The sequence below is a fragment of the Panulirus ornatus genome, chromosome 37 (assembly GCF_036320965.1).
Source record: "Panulirus ornatus isolate Po-2019 chromosome 37, ASM3632096v1, whole genome shotgun sequence".
Lineage (NCBI taxonomy): Eukaryota > Metazoa > Arthropoda > Malacostraca > Decapoda > Palinuridae > Panulirus > Panulirus ornatus.
In genome coordinates, this window is record NC_092260.1 from 27737025 (window position 1) to 27759711 (window position 22687).

The 22687-nt window shown below is 37.2% G+C and overlaps 1 protein-coding gene across 2 annotated transcripts in view; it reads left to right on the plus strand.

Moving 5' to 3' along the window:
- The first annotated feature begins 3518 nt into the window (after positions 1–3518).
- The window catches only part of Mfe2 (peroxisomal Multifunctional enzyme type 2), a 30111-nt gene continuing 10942 nt past the window's right edge, over positions 3519–22687 (plus strand). The window contains exons 1-12 of one of the 2 annotated variants that reach the window (XM_071684065.1): positions 3519–3658; positions 5410–5547; positions 7472–7624; positions 9741–9885; positions 10750–10877; positions 12814–12930; positions 14721–14875; positions 17606–17680; positions 18023–18101; positions 19395–19555; positions 21357–21480; positions 22512–22684. In XM_071684065.1, the coding sequence (XP_071540166.1) occupies positions 3601–3658; positions 5410–5547; positions 7472–7624; positions 9741–9885; positions 10750–10877; positions 12814–12930; positions 14721–14875; positions 17606–17680; positions 18023–18101; positions 19395–19555; positions 21357–21480; positions 22512–22684 (1506 nt within the window). In that variant the 5' untranslated portion in view covers positions 3519–3600. Of the gene's footprint in view, positions 3659–3755; positions 3820–5409; positions 5548–7471; positions 7625–9740; positions 9886–10749; positions 10878–12813; positions 12931–14720; positions 14876–17605; positions 17681–18022; positions 18102–19394; positions 19556–21356; positions 21481–22511; positions 22685–22687 lie in introns of those variants that run through there. The other variant, XM_071684066.1, reaches the window with a different exon arrangement.

A 22687-nucleotide genomic window follows, 5' to 3' on the forward strand; every position in this document is an offset into this window, starting at 1 on the left:
TCGTAGTTTTTCATACCTGAAATTCGTACAGTATCTAGAATCGTAGTGGACTTAGAAAATGCCTGAAAATGAGTTGTCAGCAACATAAAGTGGGTGACGAGGGTCTTTGACTTACTGTCTACCTAGATGGCAACACTGGCAACGACCACAAAGAGTGTGGTACTAAATATACTAAGGCTGTCTGACACTCCCGTGATAAACAACAATCGTATGCTTATCGAACTCTCATGATACAAGCGTGAGAGATTCCCTCAACAACAAGATTTAACCCTTATACTTCAACCCAAACCTTCAGTCAAGAGTTTACTATCCTTGACGCTTGTGTTTTACTAACTGTCCCCAGCTGTGTGTGTCTGGGAGCTGGGGTTGTGTGAGGTGGCTGAGGCTGTGTCTGGTGGCTAAGGTTGTGTGAGGTGGCTGAGGTTGTGTGTGGTGACTGAGATTGTGCTTGGTGGCTGAGCGTGTGTCTGATGGCTGGGGTTGTGTGAGGTGACTGCTGGCAAATTACCTAACTGCGCTTATTTCATGATTCCACTGCTCAACTTAGGAAATGACATCGAGAGAACGTATATGTTATCTGAGCGGTAAGGAGAAGAGACTCGCACATGACCTGAGGAGCCAGATGATGTCAAGGGGGTAATTATCAGTCAGGTGTGGCCATCAAGGACACGATAAGAATACAGCATCAAGACTGTGCAGGTGCAGTAAGTTCTTCACAGCAGTCTGAATCTTAATAAAAAGCAAAATAAAATCAGCCAAATTCATCCCAATTCTGCGTGCAAGGTTTCCCTATCTGCCAGAAAATGCGGCGCGGCTCTGACTGTATATATAGCTCAAGCGTTTTGGGTGCACTGCCGATCCTCGTGTTGTCTGAGGTACTGTCGCCACGATCTACCATCTAGCTAAGCCACATCAGCATTTGTCTCGTCCTTACGTTGCCTTAAAGATACCCTAATTATTCACAGTTTGAAGAATTTTCATCCTTCGAATGATCTTATTGATGTTCTATTTTTTCCTTCATTTTGTCAATGGCGAGATCTTTTATCTTTCTCTGTGTTCATCAAGATCGAGAGTGAATGGCGCATGACTAGATAAAGGGCAGGAGCAAATCACGGGAATGAAAGAAAATGAGAAAGCATCCCTTATGCAGCAGCTGGACCATAGACCGCAGAATGCTGCCTCACATCTCCCTCCATCGCTAGCAATCGGTGCTTGCCCTTGAGCCTCATTTCTTTGTACTTGCTAGAGGAGTATTGTTGAGTAACCTGTTTTCTCTTATATTCTTGGTCTGCACAAAAGAAGTTAAACACAAATACACCCGTAAAAGTTGGAGGGGTAGTTATCCAGGCCTGAACAACATCCCGCCGTGTAACTTTATAGCGTCCAGAGTAAACCCCACTCAGATCTCTTACGTTTGTATCTCAGACAAGTGTTTCTTTAAACAATGGTTGGATGTAATTTGTTTGATTTCAAGTTGAGCGCATTTTAGTAGCAGACTTTAAAAGTGAGGGCGTAGGTGTCCAAAGAAAAGGTGAACGTTATCCTTGTAAAAGTCACATCCCACGATAGTCGAAAATTAGGAGAAAGAATCATTATTGATATTCATTACCGTCTGAACATCTAGCATCGCCTTGGTACTGTGGTACATCCAGTTTCTGTGCACCTCAGATGTTTGCTACATCTTGACGTGGGTGGAGTCGGGGAGGTGCCCTATGTTATCACAGACTCTCATATCTACAGATAAACAGAAGCTCTTCACATTATTCTTACCAGAGCCATGGTGCAGTCAAACACCTAGACTTAACAGTTAGAACATCATTTTGACATAATTATTTCCCATTAAAAGCGTCCATTTGTTTCTGATATTGAATTTTTTTCAGCTATCTTTATTGTTCTTCAGTTATGCTTCTTCTTTTGATTTACTTGATAAAAAGGGCCTGAAAGTGTGCCAGACTTATATATTCTAAATGGAATCAGGGAAATTATATGATATGACTTAGAAACCCGTATATTCCTGGAGGTTGTGATGAAGTTAGGCCAGCCGGACGTATTCAACGAGCACTTTAATCTTTAGGTCAGTATTACCATTGTAGTGATACAGATGGTGATTCTGTTATCAGCTGTGATAATTGTTGATAATAACTAACCTTGACTCTAGTCAAGAGCCCAAGCTTGCCTAAGGTGAAAGAATTGCAAATAAAAATTCCTTCCCTTCCGTTCACTGCATAATATACAAGAACTCATCAGAAATGCATTATACATTCTTTCCAGAACTGGTGATGGTGAACCGAACCAGAGGTTTTTAGGGATGCTTTTGACTAACAAACTGAAATATCTGTCTGGATGAAGAGGAAGGCTGTTATACCTTCTTTGGACTATGTAACGCTTCTCGATGTAGCTAATGACATTTCTAGTTATAATCTTAAGTAATCAATTAATTAATTGCCTCAGTTAACATAGTAGTGATTTTTACATTCTCATATACGTAATAGATCTTCGTGGTGTATCGGTTAGCGTTTCTGATTATCATGCATGTACAGGTCGCGTGGGATCAAACCCGGTAGGGTTTGTCCACAGTCCACCCAGCTGTCTAACCCCCCTTAAAGACGTCGATGGAATGGTTATGTGGTATAGATTGGTGTGTGTGTGTGTGTGTGTGTGTGTGTGTGTACAGAGGAGTAAATATATTGCGCATATACACAAGGTTACGAAGATGTGTTAACACGGTTGTAAAGATTTTATCACAAACACAAATAGTAAACTAACTGTTAAGTTAGCATGTATAGTCAGACATGTTTAACATAGATGTGCTTGTGCATAATCCTGCCTTTTTACCCCTATCTGTCAAACTCTGTTCTCATTTATTGAGTGTTCTATATTTCATGGATAAGTGTAAAGACATTTAAGATGCATGATAGCACCGCAGACAGTCGTTCCTGTAAGTAGGAACCATAATCAACGAAAATTTCGTAATGTGGTCATTAATAAATTTACGCATTTCAAGTATATCTAGAATCTATTCACTGGTTTTTATTTTCTTTTACAATGATAAAATCCCTGTGGTATGGAACAATTGAGTCTGAATGATGAATGTGATTTGCTGTAGGTAATTTGGGTACTAACCTCTGGGTAATGTTTATCAGCAGTTTACTAGTTGGCAAATTATAACCGAACTACCAAAAATAAATTGTATTCGTTAGTTCATACACAAAGGTGATGGACAATGATAAATGAGCAAACCACACAGACACTGTTTCTCTAATAAGATGTTTCTTAGTAGAGCAAAATTGATGCACTTGTGCAATTTATAATTTCATTTTCGTGTTTGGAGGAATATGGCATCTCTCCTTAGCGCATCCGACCGCTCTCAGCCAACGCAAATTATAAGTCACAATCTCGATTTGTATAGACAGTTTTAAGCTTTCTCTATCACTTTTTTGTTCCTCATAATTTACTTTCTATGTTTCACACTCAGAATACCCCCTACTATACGAGAAGACCCGTGTTTTTACTAACCAGAATCCTAAAAATTCTGCAGGAGAATGAACCCTTGTTGCAGATGTTGGCCAGTTGTTTGTTTACTACAGTCAGGTGACCATCATGACTGGAATGATACGCTATGACCGTAAAGTTGCTATCATCACGGGCGCTGGCGGTGGTTTGTAGTATTCTGTCGTTTTTAGTTGATATTATTAATGTCATCTGTGATTGATTCAGTGAGGCTGTGATCTTCGGCTTATTAGTATCGACAAGACTTATAGATAAGTGTTATGGGGCCTGACGTGCCTGGACGTTCATTATGGAGCTGTTGTTGTTCATGTAAGATATTACCCTTGTGAGGCATACTTCTTTATGCTACAGAAATGAAGGGCAGAATCCATTAAAACATTAAAAATCATCGGGAAAACTATTTCATCCAAACCATTCCTTACCTAACAACCCAAACCTAACAAAATTCGTTGTATGTCTGAAACGATGATAATACCCATAACTCTGATATTTCTTCAGAGCTGTTGATCAGTGTGATATTAAGCTCCAAATCATGCTCTGCAAATGTGATGCATTCTCTAAACACTGCACTAGCAATGTAGAAGAAAATCACGTAGTATTCAAACCTAATTTCAGTGCAAACTAAACTAGATTTATCATTTTGTCTTCAGTTCAAAAATTCTTTTTCGAAAGTGTATGATCGCTGTCTAGGTTTATGATCTCTGTTCTTTAATGAAATCATTTGTGATAGTAAGGAAAAGTTCCACTTTAGGGGTACCATGTATAGAACTTACAGATTTGAGTGAAACATATTAATGCACTCCTTTGATTAATTAGAAGTGATTTGAATCAGGTGAACATGATCTGCAGCATTAGATTTTATCTTCTGGGAATCATTAATGATAGTGGTAAAGCAATGATGGTAGTGGGAAAATAGAGTGGAATTAGTTTCGGACATTATGATTTTTAAATGGTCTTTGATGTTTTTTGATCAATTCTTATTTTCATTTGTGACACAAATCACTACCTTTTGTGATATTTCCCTGTTTATTTTATGACAATGGGGGACCTCCAGTGGAAGCTGGGGCTTTGGGTGGGGAACTCTATCTATATCTCTGACGCCAGTTCCTATTAGAACTCCCTTAGAAGGATGGCCACGGCAACAGTCCACAACTAAAGAACTCCAGTGCTGCACCATGAAAAGTAGCCATTTATGATAGAAATGAAGGTCATATTCAAAATACATTGTCAACCAAATCAAACCTATCCTAACAACCTTAACCTAACAGAATTTGATGGGGTGTCCAAAATGGAAATAATACCAAGTATAGAAGGTAAAAGTAAGGGGAACACCTCTAAAAATCAACAGAACACATAAAGCTTCACCTTAGCATATTAACCATAGTTTTTTGTGCAATTTGAAAAATTTGAATGGTATTATGTTTGCAATCAGTTGCTGGGATGTTTATTTGCTGAAAGACAATAAATATTTGTCGTACAAAATTACCAATATGCGTATAGTTGCATTTAGATTTTGGTAAAGTCCATTACCCATCATCTATATAGATGCTAGTAATTGTGATCAGCCCTTTGATATTAGTTGTTAAACTTTATGAAATTCATCCATTTTGTGTAACATTAGTTATTTGTCATGAAATTATTCTCTTTGATATCTAGCTCAGTTGTATTTTATACTCTCCCATTGTTATTCTTCACTCTGTGCCATCAATCATTTTGAATGTGTTATGAAGACCACATTGGATATAAGTCTTTGGTGTGTACTTTATGCGCCATCCTCAATTAAGTATGTAGATATATTTATTGTCCATGTATTCTGCCAAAATGAATTTGAAAAGTTTTATTGATATGTGAATATGGACTAAAATTAGAATGCATATCAGACTTTATATGTTTTTGCAGGTCTTGGCCGTGCTTATGCCTTGATGTTTGCTTCGCGTGGTGCAAAGGTGGTTGTCAATGATCTGGGTAGTAGCACAAGGGGGGAAGGCCAAAATTCACGTGCTGCAGACCAGGTTGTGGATGAGATCCGTAGTGCAGGTAAGCAATTGATACCACAGTTCTCAAGACAATGTGGTGTTATGTTTTGATATGGGACAGTTTATTCTCACCATAAATTTTTGTATTAAATCTTTTTACTAAGTATGAGATGGCAAACTATAAAATGTTCAGACATCTTTTATATTAGCATGAGTATTTTTGGCATAATCATTGTTTGAATTTAAAAATTTGGTACTTTTATTCAGGGCTCCCATTTCAAGAAGGCCTTTTAAGAGATTTGGGATGTTTTGATGAGATAGACAGTTAGACTGTGCATTATCACTATGGTCAGAGCATAGGGACACCTGTTAGGAGGATATTGCTGATTGTTGTTCCTTATGCATTTAGTTGGCTACCAGTGCTGTGAACCAACATTCCCAGCTTAATCATGGAGGTTGCTCGTCATCCCATTGTTGATCTGATTGCATTTTTAACTCAGACATTCTTAAAGCTCTTATGATTAAAAGAAATCCTTTCAGTGAAATAGCCAAAGAAAGTCAGATTAACTATAATTAGTGTTAACTAACTATTATTAGTGTTAACTATGATTTGGCTTCATGTTAGGAAAAAAAATGTACCCATTACTTATAAAAAATGAAAGCCTTTCCCTGGTCTTTAACCATTTCCTTTGGACATAGGAAGAAGAAACCCCCTTTCCTGATGGTGAATGGGAAGGGCAAAAAAAAAAGATAGATTATAAGTTTTTTATTATTAATTTGCTAATGAACAGAGTACTTCTCCCTGATTGGAAAATGTAAATTTCATTTAGATGGCTGCATTTGTACTGTACCTTCACTGAAGGGCATCACAGAGGGCACGATATCAATTTTGTCACCATGCCAACATAATTGGCACAATCCTCAAGGCAATTTTTATATTAAGATAGGACTAAAGTTGGAACTGCAGTGAAATGAAAAGTGGACAAAATTTAGAGCCTCTAACAAAAGGGTGGAATGCCCATCAGATGTCTCTGTGTGCTACTAGCTAGGAGCACCTTCAAGGAACATGGAAGCAATCACACGGTTAGAAGACTCCGTCGCATTGCCATACATTTTACCTATCCTTATTTCATTGTATTTTCAGTGTAAGTTCAAAGGGTTACATTTGATTATACTATGTAATGTAATTACACAACAAGACAGGAGTTTATGGAGTTGCTTTTAAGTTGATTTTAAGTCCCACTCTCTGTCAAAAATGACTGTTTCTTCCCAATTTCCTATGTAAAATCACCTATGGAAACTGTGATGTGAAATAAACATTTTTAGTGTCACAGAAATAATCATTGAAAGTGAAAATGCATTGAAATATGTATTTATGAGAATGATAAAAAAGATTATCATGATTTGATGTACAATAAATGCAGTGTTCCAGAGTAACAAATAAAAGTATACGTAGTTACAACATGCAAAATGCTTGAAACTTCCCATAGTTTGATTTTGTTTTAAAGAAATTTGAATACCAATTATGTTTATGTTGGCAAAGTAATCAAAAGATCAGATTAGGCCTCAATTTTTCATGGAGCATTGCCATCTCTTAAGGAACATCCACGAACTATAATAGTATAGTGAAAGGGCTAATTTTATTGTAGTATCTACTGTAGGATCAATTACATGATCAAGGTAAGAGTTTAATTTCATGACCTTTTGTTTACTGTACAGAAATTCAGAACAGATGCTTGCATGTTTTGCCTTGTTCTTTTATGATTGATAAATTTCTTTTAAAACTTTCATAATGGTTTGTTGTTCTGGGGCAAATAATGGATTATATTTTACTTGAATTATAAGGGCTTGTGATTATTAGAGTTGATTTTGACAGAATTTACTTGTTTAGTAATGTGTAGATTGGAAAAAGTGAAAAAGGTGGACACTAAAGATACTTTTTTTGGAAAATTTGTAGTAGCTGTATATGATTTGTTTTTTAACAGGAGGAACTGCTGTAGCCAATTATGATTCAGTGGAAGATGGAGACAAAATTGTGCAAACAGCACTTGATAATTTTGGTCGTGTTGACATACTGGTGAACAATGCTGGAATCCTGAGAGATAGATCCTTTGCTCGAATGTCTGATGCAGACTGGGGTAAGATAGAATTATGATTTTTCAAAAATGATAGCAGTTCATTGAGTTTTCAGTTTACAGTATATGTAACATCAGTGTTACATGTCATGTTTTTTTTTTCTGACACTCATAGTAGGATGCTCTGTATTTTATTGTACTAAAGACATTTGTTGCTATCATCTCCATACTACTGTGCTAAAACTCAGGAAGAAAGCTCCCAATAGATAATGATATATTGATTTTTTGGTTTTGGAATATATGGAGAGAATGTATAGTTTGTGGCTGGAGGATGTAGATTGCCAATTTGATTATTGTTAAGCATTGTCAGTATTATCTTTTTTTTTTTTTTTTTTTTTTATACTTTGTCGCTGTCTCCCGCGTTTGCGAGGTAGCGCAAGGAAACAGACGAAAGAAATGGCCCAACCCCCCCCCCCATACACATGTACATACGTCCACACACGCAAATATACATACCTACACAGCTTTCCATGGTTTACCCCAGACGCTTCACATGCCTTGATTCAATCCACTGACAGCACGTCAACCCCTGTATACCACATCGCTCCAATTCACTCTATTCCTTGCCCTCCTTTCACCCTCCTGCATGTTCAGGCCCCGATCACACAAAATCTTTTTCACTCCATCTTTCCACCTCCAATTTGGTCTCCCTCTTCTCCTCGTTCCCTCCACCTCCGACACATATATCCTCTTGGTCAATCTTTCCTCACTCATTCTCTCCATGTGCCCAAACCATTTCAAAACACCCTCTTCTGCTCTCTCAACCACGCTCTTTTTATTTCCACACATCTCTCTTACCCTTACGTTACTCACTCGATCAAACCACCTCACACCACACATTGTCCTCAAACATCTCATTTCCAGCACATCCATCCTCCTGCGCACATCTCTATCCATAGCCCACGCCTCGCAACCATACAACATTGTTGGAACCACTATTCCTTCAAACATACCCATTTTTGCTTTCCGAGATAATGTTCTCGACTTCCACACATTTTTCAAGGCTCCCAAAATTTTCGCCCCCTCCCCCACCCTATGATCCACTTCCGCTTCTATGGTTCCATCCGCTGACAGATCCACTCCCAGATATCTAAAACACTTCACTTCCTCCAGTTTTTCTCCATTCAAACTCATCTCCCAATTGACTTGACCCTCACCCCTACTGTACCTAATAACCTTGCTCTTATTCACATTTACTCTTAACTTTCTTCTTCCACACACTTTACCAAACTCAGTCACCAGCTTCTGCAGTTTCTCACATGAATCAGCCACCAGCGCTGTATCATCAGCGAACAACAACTGACTCACTTCCCAAGCTCTCTCATCCCCAACAGACTTCATACTTGCCCCTCTTTCCAGGACTCTTGCATTTACCTCCCTAACAACCCCATCCATAAACAAATTAAACAACCATGGAGACATCACACACCCCTGCCGCAAACCTACATTCACTGACAACCAATCACTTTCCTCTCTTCCTACACGTACACATGCCTTACATCCTCGATAAAAACTTTTCACTGCTTCTAACAACTTTCCTCCCACACCATATATTCTTAATACCTTCCACAGAGCATCTCTATCAACTCTATCATATGCCTTCTCCAGATCCATAAATGCTACATACAAATCCATTTGCTTTTCTAAGTATTTCTCACATACATTCTTCAAAGCAAACACCTGATCCACACATCCTCTACCACTTCTGAAACCGCACTGCTCTTCCCCAATCTGATGCTCTGTACATGCCTTCACCCTCTCAATCAATACCCTCCCATATAATTTACCAGGAATACTCAACAAACTTATACCTCTGTAATTTGAGCACTCACTCTTATCCCCTTTGCCTTTGTACAATGGCACTATGCACGCATTCCGCCAATCCTCAGGCACCTCACCATGAGTCATACATACATTAAATAACCTTACCAACCAGTCAACAATACAGTCACCCCCCTTTTTAATAAATTCCACTGCAATACCATCCAAACCTTTATCTTTATCTGAACTTTATTATTGTTTGTAGGCTTCTTAAATAGTTGACAAATGCAGTGTTTTCAGTTTCAAAATCACAGATTCTCTTCATTATTACAATTGGTTATTTTTGTAATGTTTATAGATTTGGTTCAGCGTGTGCACTTACGAGGGGCATTTATGGTAACAAGGGCAGCGTTTCCCATCATGAAGCAGCAGAAATATGGACGCATCATAATGACTGCCTCAACTTCTGGGATTTTTGGCAATTTCGGTCAGGCTAATTACAGGTACATGTTGTATCCATAAGTGGCTGGGGTAACAGCAGTAATGGCAAATAATATCAGCAGCAAGACAAAATTGTGAATGAGTTTTTCAAGCTGCAACTTGCAGGAGCTGCATGATATCATATTAGCTTAGTGTAGGCAAAGAATATTATGTTGTCATCCCAATGAACTAACCATTTGTTTCCAGTACTGCAGTAATTGATGTTATTTAAACATCTAGATAACTTAAAAAGCACTTTGTTCCCTGAAGCAGTATGAACATATGCAACACTGTTGTTTTAAGCTTTTCATCATATTGGTAAGTTCACTACCCCTTGACCAATCCTGGATATGTACCTTAATGTGGAACAGCTAGAAAAGATGTAGTAGGTGTAAAAGAAGTGAAGGAATGTATTATTTGAGTAATCGTTCAAGGAAACCAGATATGAGAGAACAAAGGAAGGAGTCAATGAGAGGAGAATTTATCATTTTTTTGATACTTGCTGGTTAGGATTAATAACAATCAACAAAACCGCTTTGTGTGTATGTTATGGAATGGAAATGTGTAAATGATAGATGTTAATGCACTGAAGATAACTACATGAAATAACTACATGAATCATATTATAATTCTAAAGGTACACTAAGATCGTAAAATGTAGTTTGTATGTTTCTGATTGCAAGAAATTGTCTATGGCAGCTTATTACCTGTGCACTCAGTTGATGATGGAAAACGAAATTTTCTGTTTCATTGTGTAGTAAGATTAGTTAAGAGTTGATGGGAGGTAATATGATTTATTCTTATTGGTGAATTGCAGTCAGTTTTTAAAGTGAATGACCTTTCTGACAAGCAATAATGTTCCTGAAAAATTGACTTACCTTTTTCAGTGCTGCCAAACTAGGACTGATGGGACTTAGCAATACTGTAGCCATTGAAGGTCAAAAATACAACATTCATTGTAATACCATTGCTCCAGTGAGTGGCACTCGCCTGACAGAGGGCATCATTGTACCAGGTTTGTTGTATTTTCCTTTTTGGTTCTACAGTGATGCTTTAGAGGGATGGTAGTATAAGTTATTAGCATATGTGTATTGGATAATGCAGTAGCAATTGAAAGGAAATGCAAGTCTTTAAAATGAATGTATGTATGTAAGTAGTGTTGGTATTTGGTATTGATAACAAAGGAATAACTTTAAAGAATAGTCAGCTGTATTTAGTAATTTTGTTGCAAGATGTGGTGTAGTAATTTTAGTGTTTTAATTTCAAAGGATGCAGAGAAGTTTCAAATTAGAGTTTAGGAATTGTTAAGTGGGGCATGGATGGGATAGTGTCTAGAATACTCAAAAAGTATTTTATGTGGAGTTTTCATTATTGAGTATCTTTCAATATCTGTAGCAACACTTATGTTGGAAAATGTGTTTATTTTCAAGTTCCTCTTCCCTTCCTGCCCCTTCGTCTTCCCAACTATTCGTCTTCCTCCTCCTGCCCCTTTTTCTGATTTCTCCAGCTATTTCTAACCATATCACTGTATGAAGCCAGTTCAGATTTATATTAACAATTTATATCAAGGAGATGTGTCTTTGCTATCATTTTGTTACAGCTTGACAGTTGTGGATGGAGTTTGAGAGTATGAAATATACCTGCAAATTGCCCTGCTGAAATGGTGCTTCGACATGGATGCTGTTGTCTGCATGCAACCTCAGTGTTGGTTGATATTTTTTTTCCTCTGTTGTGATGTATACTGCATAAATGTAAAAAAGTGACAGAAACAAGTACTGAAAAACATTTATCAAATTTTGTGCAAACAAGAATTGATACAGTTTTAAAGAGATTGTCCTACCTGACATTTGATTGTCAAAGATTATATTAGCTGCATGTCTTGTTTTATAGATTGAACTTCCCAACCTCAGTGACAGAATCATATAATCTCTCTATACCTGAATCATACCAATTCATGCTTGCATGCATTTTGGTGCTTCCATTCCTAAATCCTCCTGTATTGATTAGATTGTTTTATTACCTGTGCTGAGTTCTAGTGTGAGTATAAAATGTAGTCTGTGTCTTTCTTAATGGCCAATTTATGTTTTCTAATGTTTGTCTTTCATTTTTGCATATTTCAATTTTTTGTCTTTTATGGAAAGCTTTTCTTAGAAAATCATTAGTAGTAAAGATTATTTTATGCTTCTCTGGGCAGGTCTCAAAAGCTGCTCCCTTGATTAGTGTTAAGGTTAGATGCCCTGGATGACTTTCTCAGAAGTTGCTTACTAACTGTATTTTCTATTAGATCATTCTTTTCTGGAAAAGTAATTGCATTCTTTCATTTTTCCCTGATTTATATTGGGCTTCGCTTCGTCAGTTTTTAATTTCTGTTCTAATGATGGCTTGAAGATGGGTAGGTGATTTTCGTTTTTATCTCTTTATATAGGTATTGAATGAAGTATGAGAATTTTTATCATTTGGTCAATGTTATCCAACTCATTAAAATCTGTGAATTCCTCATTGCAGTCAGATAACGACACAGAGGACAGGAAACCTATTATGAGTGGCAAGAAGCCTTTTCTTTCAGTTGCTGCTATGCTTGCAAGGATAGAATATCTCCCCTTCTTTTATATTCCATATGAGATTCTCCATTATTTGTTTTTTATACTAAAGTTTTTTCATAAGTTATTTCTCCATCTGTCCCTACATAGCATTTGATATTCAAATAAGGTTTTTAATTTGGCAGTAAGTGAATAATAGCTTGTATGAGCATTCTGTAGTGAAGATTTTGCAGACTTCTGCCATTGTACATGAAGACCCTAGCAAATCAAGTACAGAGGGTCAGTTGTGCTATGGGATTATGATGAAGGGAAACCTTGATTTTATTTTAATGTACTAGTTTTCTTGCATACAAATATGAAGACAAACATTGTGAGAAATGAAAAGGTTCTTTTACCATTTTCTTGTTTCAGAGTTATTTGAAAAATTTAAACCAGAACTGGTGGCTCCATTAGTCTTGTGGCTGTGTCATGAAGACTGCGAAGACAATGGAGGAGTTTATGAAGCAGCTGGTGGATGGTATGGAAAGTGTAAGTGTCTGTCAGATATCTATAAATATTCTTAATTTCTGCTTTCTTTTTCTTTTTTGTTTTGCCTATGCTATGTTGATCGTCATAAAAAACTATTGTGAACAGATTTATGTGATTATCTGTCTGTGTTGGCCTGGCAGATATTTAGTGCAGAAATTGATCTTACACCTGATTTGTGTATGAGGAAAAATGAAGCAGGATTGAGTATGTTTTGAAAAATTTATGGGTTTTGTGTAGGCTGTAAAAAATGTCATAGGTAGATCTCTGTACACAAGAAAATGCATATTTAGTTATATGTACTTTATTATGAAAATCTCTGGCAAGCAGATTTTATTGCCATTTCCATCATATGCAATGTCACTTTTTTTAGCGGATTTATTGATTAGGGCCATACTATCAAAGGTGTGAATGCCTGATAATATTCACCACTTCTGCTTGCCCTTCATTTCATTTTTCCATTTTCTAGGTCACAACTCATGTTTAACAATCATTTGATGGAGAAATTAATTCCCTTTATGATTTATTTTATGGATGTAAACATTAGACTTTGGGGAATATAACAGATTGCAGTTCATAATTTTATTTCATATAAAACACATACACTCATTGTAGGGTCTTAGGTTATATGATCACTTAATTTGATTTTCTTTATCTTTCACAACTCTCTTGGGTAATGTCTGTGAATTTTATTTTCTTGTATGATATTCCAAGAAGTTTGATTCAGTTCCTACAAGTTTGTCATTAACTTCAAACACCCTAATTCTCCAACCATACTTCATTCATTTCAGATTAACCATTTTACCCTTTTGGTACACAGAGAAAAAGAAGTTCTTTTCATTAATCTCTAAGTCATTCTCTTAGTTAACTCGGTAAGATATCATACTCCAGATGCCACACTTCACTGATATAAATGATATCTGCTTTTTATTTTATGTGAAAACAAGTAACTCAGCCTTTTATGTTATCTTACACATGTAATCTTGTCATAGAGGAACTTTGTTAATTACCAGAATTCTTATACAGTACTCTTCCTTATTATCTCCCTTTCTAGTGATTCTTGCGATTATCATAGGCTTTGATTGTTCAAGATACTTGAATTGATTCTGATTCTTATGGAATTTTAATTAACTTTCATCGATAACTTTTAGCTCCTTGTCAAATCAGTCTCTGTTTCTCTTTCAGTTATTTTTAACTCTATTCCACCATGTATATATATGAGTGGATGGGTCATTCTTCATCTATTTCCTGGCACCACCTCACTGATGTGGGAAACGGTGATCAAGTATAATGAATAGATAAATAGATCGACAGTATATGAGGTGGATGAGGTACACACACCTAACTCCATTCCAATTTAAAGATCAGGTGCATACAGCTGCTTATGTTATCATTTTCTAAAATTAGGAACAGGGGCAACCAAGTAAGGATTTTAAGGCTTAGTCTTTTGTTTTGATGATACTCATTAAGTCTGGAAAGGTGAGTAGTTATAGTATGAAAAAAGACTCTGTAGCTGAAATTATTCTGGTACTAATTCTTAAATTGATTTTGCTTACATTGTATTAGATATTAAGAATAACACAAGTACTCAGTCATAAAAATTTTGCTTTGTCACACTTTGTGAGGGAATATAATCTTTCATGTATTGCATTCAGTACAGAGGGAGAGAGAAGCAGCCTTCTCTTGTGTTGTAAGGAGTTCTGTACTGGTACTCTGTAAAAGCATTAATTGTAAAGCACATATTATGTATAAGCAGCTGCAATTTTTTCAACTGTCTTATGGTAATTTTATAGTTCGATGGGAATGTACACAAGGATATGCGTGCCAAGGGTCGTGTGAAGACCATGTTTCACCTGAAGCTGTGCGTGACAATTGGGAAAAAGTAACAGATTTTACAGATGCTGTTCATCCAGAATCTGGCCATGAAAACTTGTCACTATTGGTTGGGGTAAGATACACTCTCTTGTCCATCCATTGGATTTAACCATTATACCATTGTGCTATAATCAGAAATATCAGATTTAGTCATCAAGTGTGTTTGCTATAATTGAAAATGTCAGCTTTAGTCATGAAATGTGTCTGTCTTGTGTTTCTTGTATTCGTATGGGATTAGACTGAAAGTAATGCAGTAGATAGATATTGTAGCAAATCGGTCATATGCCAAGTACAAATAATAGATATGAAACCAACCTTCATAATTATTCAAGTGGAATGATTATACTATATTAAATTGAACAGTATATCATTTTTGTACTGCATGTTAAAGTGGAAGCATCAGTGAGGGAAGCAGATGGATAAGGAGTAACAGGCAGAGATTTGAAAATGAGGTGGAGCAGATATTTTGAAGGACTCTTGAATGTGTTAGAAGATGAAATTGTAGCTGTGGGGTATTTGGAACATGGAATTATGAGAAGGTATCCTTTTGTGTAAAAGATAAAGGTTGTAAAACCTTCTGTGTACCGTGAATTGTGGATGGGATTGCAGTTGAATTTCTGGGAGCATTGATTTATGTCGAAAGAGAAGTCACTCTCTAGGGGGGTAAAAATGGTATAGTTGTCCCAATGGTGATGTATAAATGTGAGGCATGGGCTATAGATGAGAATGTTTAGAGAAGGGTGAATGCACTAGAAATGAAAGGATTGAGAACAATATTTGATGTGGGGAGGGTTGATCGAGTAGGAATAATAGAGCAAGAGAGAAGTGTGGAATTTGAAATATAGTTAAGAGAGCCAAAGATGGTGTGCTGAAATGGTTCAGACATATGTAGAGAACGAATGAGGAGAGGTTGGCAAAGAGGATATATGTGTCTGAAGTGGAGGGGACAAAGAGAAGAGGGAGACCAAATAGGAGATGGAAGGATAGAGTGAATAAGAGTTTGAGAGCTCAGGTCCTGAACATGGAGGAGGGTGAAATACATGCATGGGGTAGAGTGCATTGCAATAGTGTGATATACAGAGGGTGATTTGCTGTTGATGGATTGAACTGAAGGATATGAAGCACCTGGGAAAACCCCCAGAATGGCCTGTGGAGCCGGTTTTGGATAGGGGCTATGGTGTTCATGCATTACACATGCCAGCTAGAGAATTAATGGGAATGGATGAGGCCTTTTCTTCATCTGCTTCTAGGACTGTGTCTTTATTATGGAAAACAGCAGACAGAAATAAAAGAGAGAAAGAAAGACTCAATTGGAGATAATGCATTAAATCAGAATTGCCTTAATTAAAGTTCTTCAGTTGTGTTTTTCATGCTACACTGCATTGTCACCTGTCTGGAATGAACTAAAAATTCATGGTATTGTATGAAATGATTTAGTTGATTCATTCAGTCATGTCTCACTTACTTGTCACTTACTTGTGATAGTTCACATTTTTTTTTTTATTTTTTATTTTTATATTATATTATTTTATATATATTTTAGCGAAAATTCTGGGAGCATTGAAGAATGTTTGGAAGTCGAGAACATTATCTCGGAAAGCAAAAATGGGTATGTTTGAAGGAATAGTGGTTCCAACAATGTTGTATGGTTGCGAGGCGTAGGCTATGGATAAAGTTGTGCGCAGGAGGGTGGATGTGCTGGAAATGAGATGTTTGAGGACAATATGTGGTGTGAGGTGGTTTGATCGAGTAAGAAATGTAAGGGTAAGAGACATGTGTGGAAATAAAAAGAGTGTGGTCGAGAGAGCAGAAGAGGGTGTTTTGAAATGGTTTGGTCACATGGAGAGAATGAGTGAGGAAAGATTGACAAAGAGGATATATGTGTCAGAGGTGGAGGGAACGAGGAGAAGTGGGAGACCAAATTGGAGGTGGAAAGATGGAGTGAAAAAGATTTTGAGTGATCGGGGCCTGAACATGCAGGAGGATGAAAGGCGTGCAAGGAATAGAGTGAATTGGAACGATGTGGTATACTGGGGTCGACATGCTGTCAGTGGATTGAACCAGGGCATGTGAAGCGTCTGGGGTAAACCATGGAAAGTTCTGTGGGGCCTGGATGTGGAAAGGGAGCTGTGGTTTCGGTGCATTATTACATGACAGCTAGAGACTGAGTGTGAACGAATGGGGCCTTTGGTGTCTTTTCCTAGCACTACCTTGCACACATGAGGGGGGAGGGGGTTGTTATTCCATGTGTGGCGGGGTGGCGATGGGAACAAATAAAGGCAGACAGTATGAATTATGTACATGTGTATATATGTATATGTCTGTGTGGGTATATATATATGTGTACATTGAGATGTATAGGTATGTATATTTGTGTGTGTGGACGTGTATGTATATACATGTGTATGTGGGCAGGTTGGGCCATTCTTTCGTCTGTTTCCTTGCGCTACCTCGCTGACGCGGGAGACAGCGACAAAGCAAAATAAAATAAATAAATAAATAAATATATTTTAACACCTTATTACTTTATTCATGGGGATAGAGGAGAAAGAATACTTCCCATGTATTCCCTGTGTGTCGTAAAAGGCAACTAAAAGGTGAGGGAGCAGGGGGCTGGAAATCCTCCCCTCCCGGTTTTTTTAGCTTTCCGAAAGAAGGAACAGAGAAGGGGGCCAAGTGAGGATATTCCCTCTAAGGCTTAGTCCTCTGTTCTTAATGCTACCTCGCTAATGCGGGAAATGGTGAATATGTATAGAAAAAAATATTATCACAAAATCCACTGTAATTCCTGATATTTAACCAGGCATTGCAAGAGGTGAAAGAGAAGTCCGACATCCAGTCCATCCCCACATCTGCTACTACTTCTGTATCTGGACCAGTAAGTTGTTACTGTGTTTTGTGTATCAAGATGTTTTACTTTCAGTGAATAAAGGTTGATATATCCAAAACATTAAGAAAATTAGTTTTTCATTTTGTGAAAAACCAGAAAATGTAATTGAATAACTTTTGGATGTTCTGGAATTATTGTAAGCGATGAAATTCTCTGTTATTATCAATTGAGGGCGTTAAGCAGTAAATATAGAAAGCAGACCTAGTTTTCTTTTCATTTAGAGGATATTCAAGGTTCAAAGTACTTAAAGTATAAACAAAAGTGTAAAATATGTAGTCTAATTTCCTAATTATTTTTATTGTGGTATACATTAGTTTTCATTCTTTGCAGCTCTCTGCTGTAGGCGTAACACTAGAGCCAAGGAGCTTTTCGTATGGTGCAGTGGACTTAATCCTGTATGCTCTTGGAGGTAGGTCAGACATTTGCACTGTATTTTTTTACTGAATTGTGTTTCTGGTGAGATGTACAAATGTAGAACTCATCAATATGTTATTTGTATTACTTGATCATCATTTTCTGTCTTTCTCTGCTACACAGCAGCTTGGTGTATGCAGAATATCCACACACAATGAATTCTACAGATTTTCTTTATTTTTTTCAACACAACATTGTATATGAAATATACCTTCACCATCTTGCCTCAAGATGGCCGACCCATGGATTCAACTCTTGAAGCATTCAGGAAGCCAGCTACATCCACCAGGCAGGCCCATATATCAATGAGTGTGATGTTATGTGTATTTTTGTGTGAGGTGAGTATTAGGCAGTTTGAGTAAGTGTTCCCTGTCTTTAATATGGAATAAGTATAGAGCAGTTTAAGAGTAATTGTTCTCTGTCTTTAATATGGAATTTGTATCTGGTAATGAAGGGCCTTGTGATACATTGCATCAATCTTTGTATGTCGTAGAAATGGACTCTTCTTGTGAAGGTCATTGCACGGTTGCACCATCAGTGAAATTTGCCTTCAGTGAGGCTGTATCATCATCACTGGTCAGAATGGAGTACACTCTCATTGAGGAACTTCTTACTCTAAAAAGTCCATCATTTTTTCATATCTTGCTTGGAGTGCAGTCTAGAAGGTGCATAAGCCCCATAAAAGAGATCTTGGGGCTAAAGAATTGGAATTGTGTATATTATTGAAGTGATTTATAGACACATCATGCATGATTTAACTTGATAAAAGCTAAATTGCTTTTCAGAGAAGGGTTTGTCAGCAGAGTGGTCTCACTTCGCAAAGAGATGCAGTGAAGATTTTATTCCTTGGATAAAATTTCTTTGTAACTATATTGGGGAAGGTGCAGCCTTCACAGCACTCTGAGCTGGAATTTCGGTAGTATGCTTGGGAAGACCCCCATGAAACTGAGCCAAAGAAAAATGTTTAAGAATTCTAGTTTACCCAGTTTGGGGTGGCATTATGTCCTACCACAGGTTTAAGAGCAACTCTTTACCTCTCCATAATTTTCCAGACATTATGACCTGACCCTCCCTAAAATATAAGATTTTCTCTGCCTGAAGGATTCTTAGGCTACTCTTCTCATTTTTTCTTTTTTTAGATTTTCTTTTTCAGGGAGGATTTAGCCGTAGTGAGGATGTTTGTCCGTGATATTTTTTCCAATATCAATTACATGAAAAGTTATGTGCTTCCCTGTGTAGGATGTTACTGACAATTATTCTTGCTCCCTCTCATATTTTTTTTTTCTAGTTGGCGTATCCACAGAGGATGAGAATGATCTGAAATTCATATATGAAAACAGTGAAGACTTCTCTCCTCTTCCAACATTTGGTATTGTTCCATCACAAGCATCAATGATGGATGGTCGGCTCTGGAGCAATATTCCTGGTTGGTCTCCTGACCTCACAAAGGTACTGTGTAATTATTTAACATTAACAAAATAGTTTATGCTAATTCTAATACATTTTGTTTTTCTAATCTTGACACTTAGGTGAGGAATAGCAAGTTCTGAGCTGCCATCAAGGCTGCATTCAAACTTCAAGTCACTTAAAAAATTCTGACATTACTGATAACAGTAATTACACCATTGCTAATGACTGATTACCAGTCATTAGAATTGAAACTCTGAACAAACATTTCTCTTTATTTGGATAACCATAACTAGCCCACTTTGTACCTTCTCCATGTGGTTATTAGAATTTTATAGTCGAAGCAGTGTATCATTTGCAGATTTTTTTGTGCAAGCTATGAAGAGAGGAAAGTTTATCACAGAGAATTGATTAAGGACTTTGGATTAAATTCCTTCCAAGCTTTTCAGTGATTCATGATTAGAAAATATTTTTTTTTCTTTTGTCACTTTATGGTCCTCTTAGAATTTGGACATCATGGTGTGCTCATAACACTCTCAACTCTTAAGCTATCTGTGCATTTGTTCTGTGTTTAGGAATATTTAGTTTGTTACTTCAAAGTCCACTTAGGAGAGTACATCCATAAGAATAATAATAATGATGTCAAGAGTGGTAGCCCTAAGCATACTCCTTTCATGGAGACACCATATGTTTGTTCACAAGATATGCTATAATTGGCATGGCTGGAGGATGACTCACTGCAGAAAATATTATTGCATATTGCCATCTCATCCAATCCCCAGGCTCTGTATGCATCCTTAAAATTGATGCTTAAAACTCCATGTGTAGATATCTGTTAGAGGTATTGCTCATCTTATTAAGAGGTTAATGCCCTTGTTAGAGAAGATCATATCCTCAAAGATATATATTTCAATATAAGGATGTGTTAGAAATAATATCCCCATCAAGAGGATTCTTTGTTTAAACTTCAAAAACTAAATGGTATTTCTGCCCTTAAAAGTTTGATTGCAGATTGAGGTTGTACTCTTGAGATATAACTTTTTTTTTATACATGATAGCTGCTGTTTCCCAATCAATGAGGTAGCACCAGGAACAGGCGAAGAGAGGCTGCATCCACTCTCATCCATTCTCTGTCATGTGTAATACACTGAAATTACAGCTCCATATCTACAAGCAGGCCCTGCAGACCTTTCCATCATTTGCCCTGGATGCTTCACATGCCTTGGTTCAGTCCTTTGATAGCAAATTGACCCCATTATGCCACATTATTCCACTTCGCCCTATCCCACGCATGCCTTTCACCCTCCTGCATGTTCAGGTCCGAATCGCTCAAAATCTTTTTTACTCCATCCATCCATCTCCAGTAAGTTTTATATTGAAAAAGAGAAAACACTCATTTTACTCTGTAGATTGGCATAAATGCAAACAGACTGCAGTATCATACCTTTCCTGTGTAGAACATGCTATCACATATGTACAGTGTCAGTCAGATGTATGTTTTATTGACTATCATCTTTGCTTTGAGGAAGCGTCTTTCTCTAGATATTGTGCTGTCATTCATCCAAATGTGCTATTTCTTCCACTTTTTATTACTTGACAGCACCTGTCATAATCTTCTGCAGATGATTTCTATACCTTGGCAGGACTAGAGGGAGAATGTTGCATCTGCTGGACAGAAAAATGGACCCTTGTAGGTCATTTCCAGACATTTTATTGATCATTGTTTTGCAAATCTTTCTTTCTTTCATGCTAACATTGAAATTCCCCATAACCTATGTTTGAATTTATCTTTTTATATGTAATCTGTTATTCCATGAGCTGTGGAAAGTATTTTTCTTTCCAGCTTCTTCATGGTGAAATGTATTTGGAAAACCATAAACCACTCCCCATTTCAGCTACACTCAACACAGAAGTGAAAGTGGTGGATGTTTTGGATAAGAGTTCCGGAGCTGTCCTCGTCATTGAAAGTAAGTGTTAGTGATAAATGTATTCTAGATATTTTACTCACTAATTGGTTACAAATGCTTATTATCTGAATTTGGCTCTTATTTTCAGAGATGACATTCTCTGTTTTCTTTTATCATTGATTTCTACTCTACAAGAAATAGCCCAATGTTTTGATAATGCACTTTTGCACTTTTCCACTTCTTTCAAATCTGCTAAATCTTCCCTCATCACAGCTCCCTTTGGAAATTCAGACAAGAATTCGCACTGGGACAGATGTGACACTGCTCTATCCCTGCCATTTGGCAATATGTTAAGAGCAATAGATTGAAGTAGTAGATAGGAACTTTAGGCAGGAGCACTGGGTAGAAACATTAGATAGAAGTGGTAAGGAGGAACATTAGGCAGGAGCATTAGGTGGAAATGGAACATTAGACAGAAGCATTAGGTTTGCACATTAGATAGAAATAATTGGTAGGAAAATTAGGTAAGAGCCTTTGGAATCCTTGCTATTGTATTGCACTATGTCAGTGGTAAGAACCTTTGGAATCCTTGCTATTGTGTTGCACTATGTCAGTGTCCTGTTAAGGGTGAAGCACTAAAGACTAAGAAGCAGCACTGCAGTTCAGTAGCTAGGGAGACATAAAAGATTTTGTTGAAAACCATGCTTTGAACTGTTAATTGGTGATCCTTTAGATTACTTATAGTCTCATCTTGAATGACGGTTTCCTTAAGTCTGTGAAGTGTAGACATCAGTGTAATAGTGCGATGTATTTTGGGGGTAGGGACTTTCTAACTTTTTGATTGTTAGTATTATGATGGAAACTTTCAGTCCTCTCATTGCTGAGGTAATCCAGAATCAATTTACTCACTTCCATTTCTATATGCAGTTAAGTAGTGATTGCTCTGTTTTATTAGCTAGGGCTGTGTGCAGAATTCTTAAGCATATGTTCATAAAATTTCTGTAGGGTTTGGAAGTTGGATTGCTGAGATGACACTTATGGGAAAAGGCATCATCATGCAGATTGTTCTACACATCAAATATTCCTTCCAGCACATACAAAAGATGAGAGTGGAGAACTAGTTCTGCAAAGCCAGTGGTCTTTGTTTGTGGTTGGTGAGGGAAATTTTGATGGTCCAAGGAAAAGCACCAAGGTGGTACCTCTATGCATTGCTCCTGAGCGAAAACCAGATGCCACTGAAAGCCTCAAGACTGATATTGATCAGGTA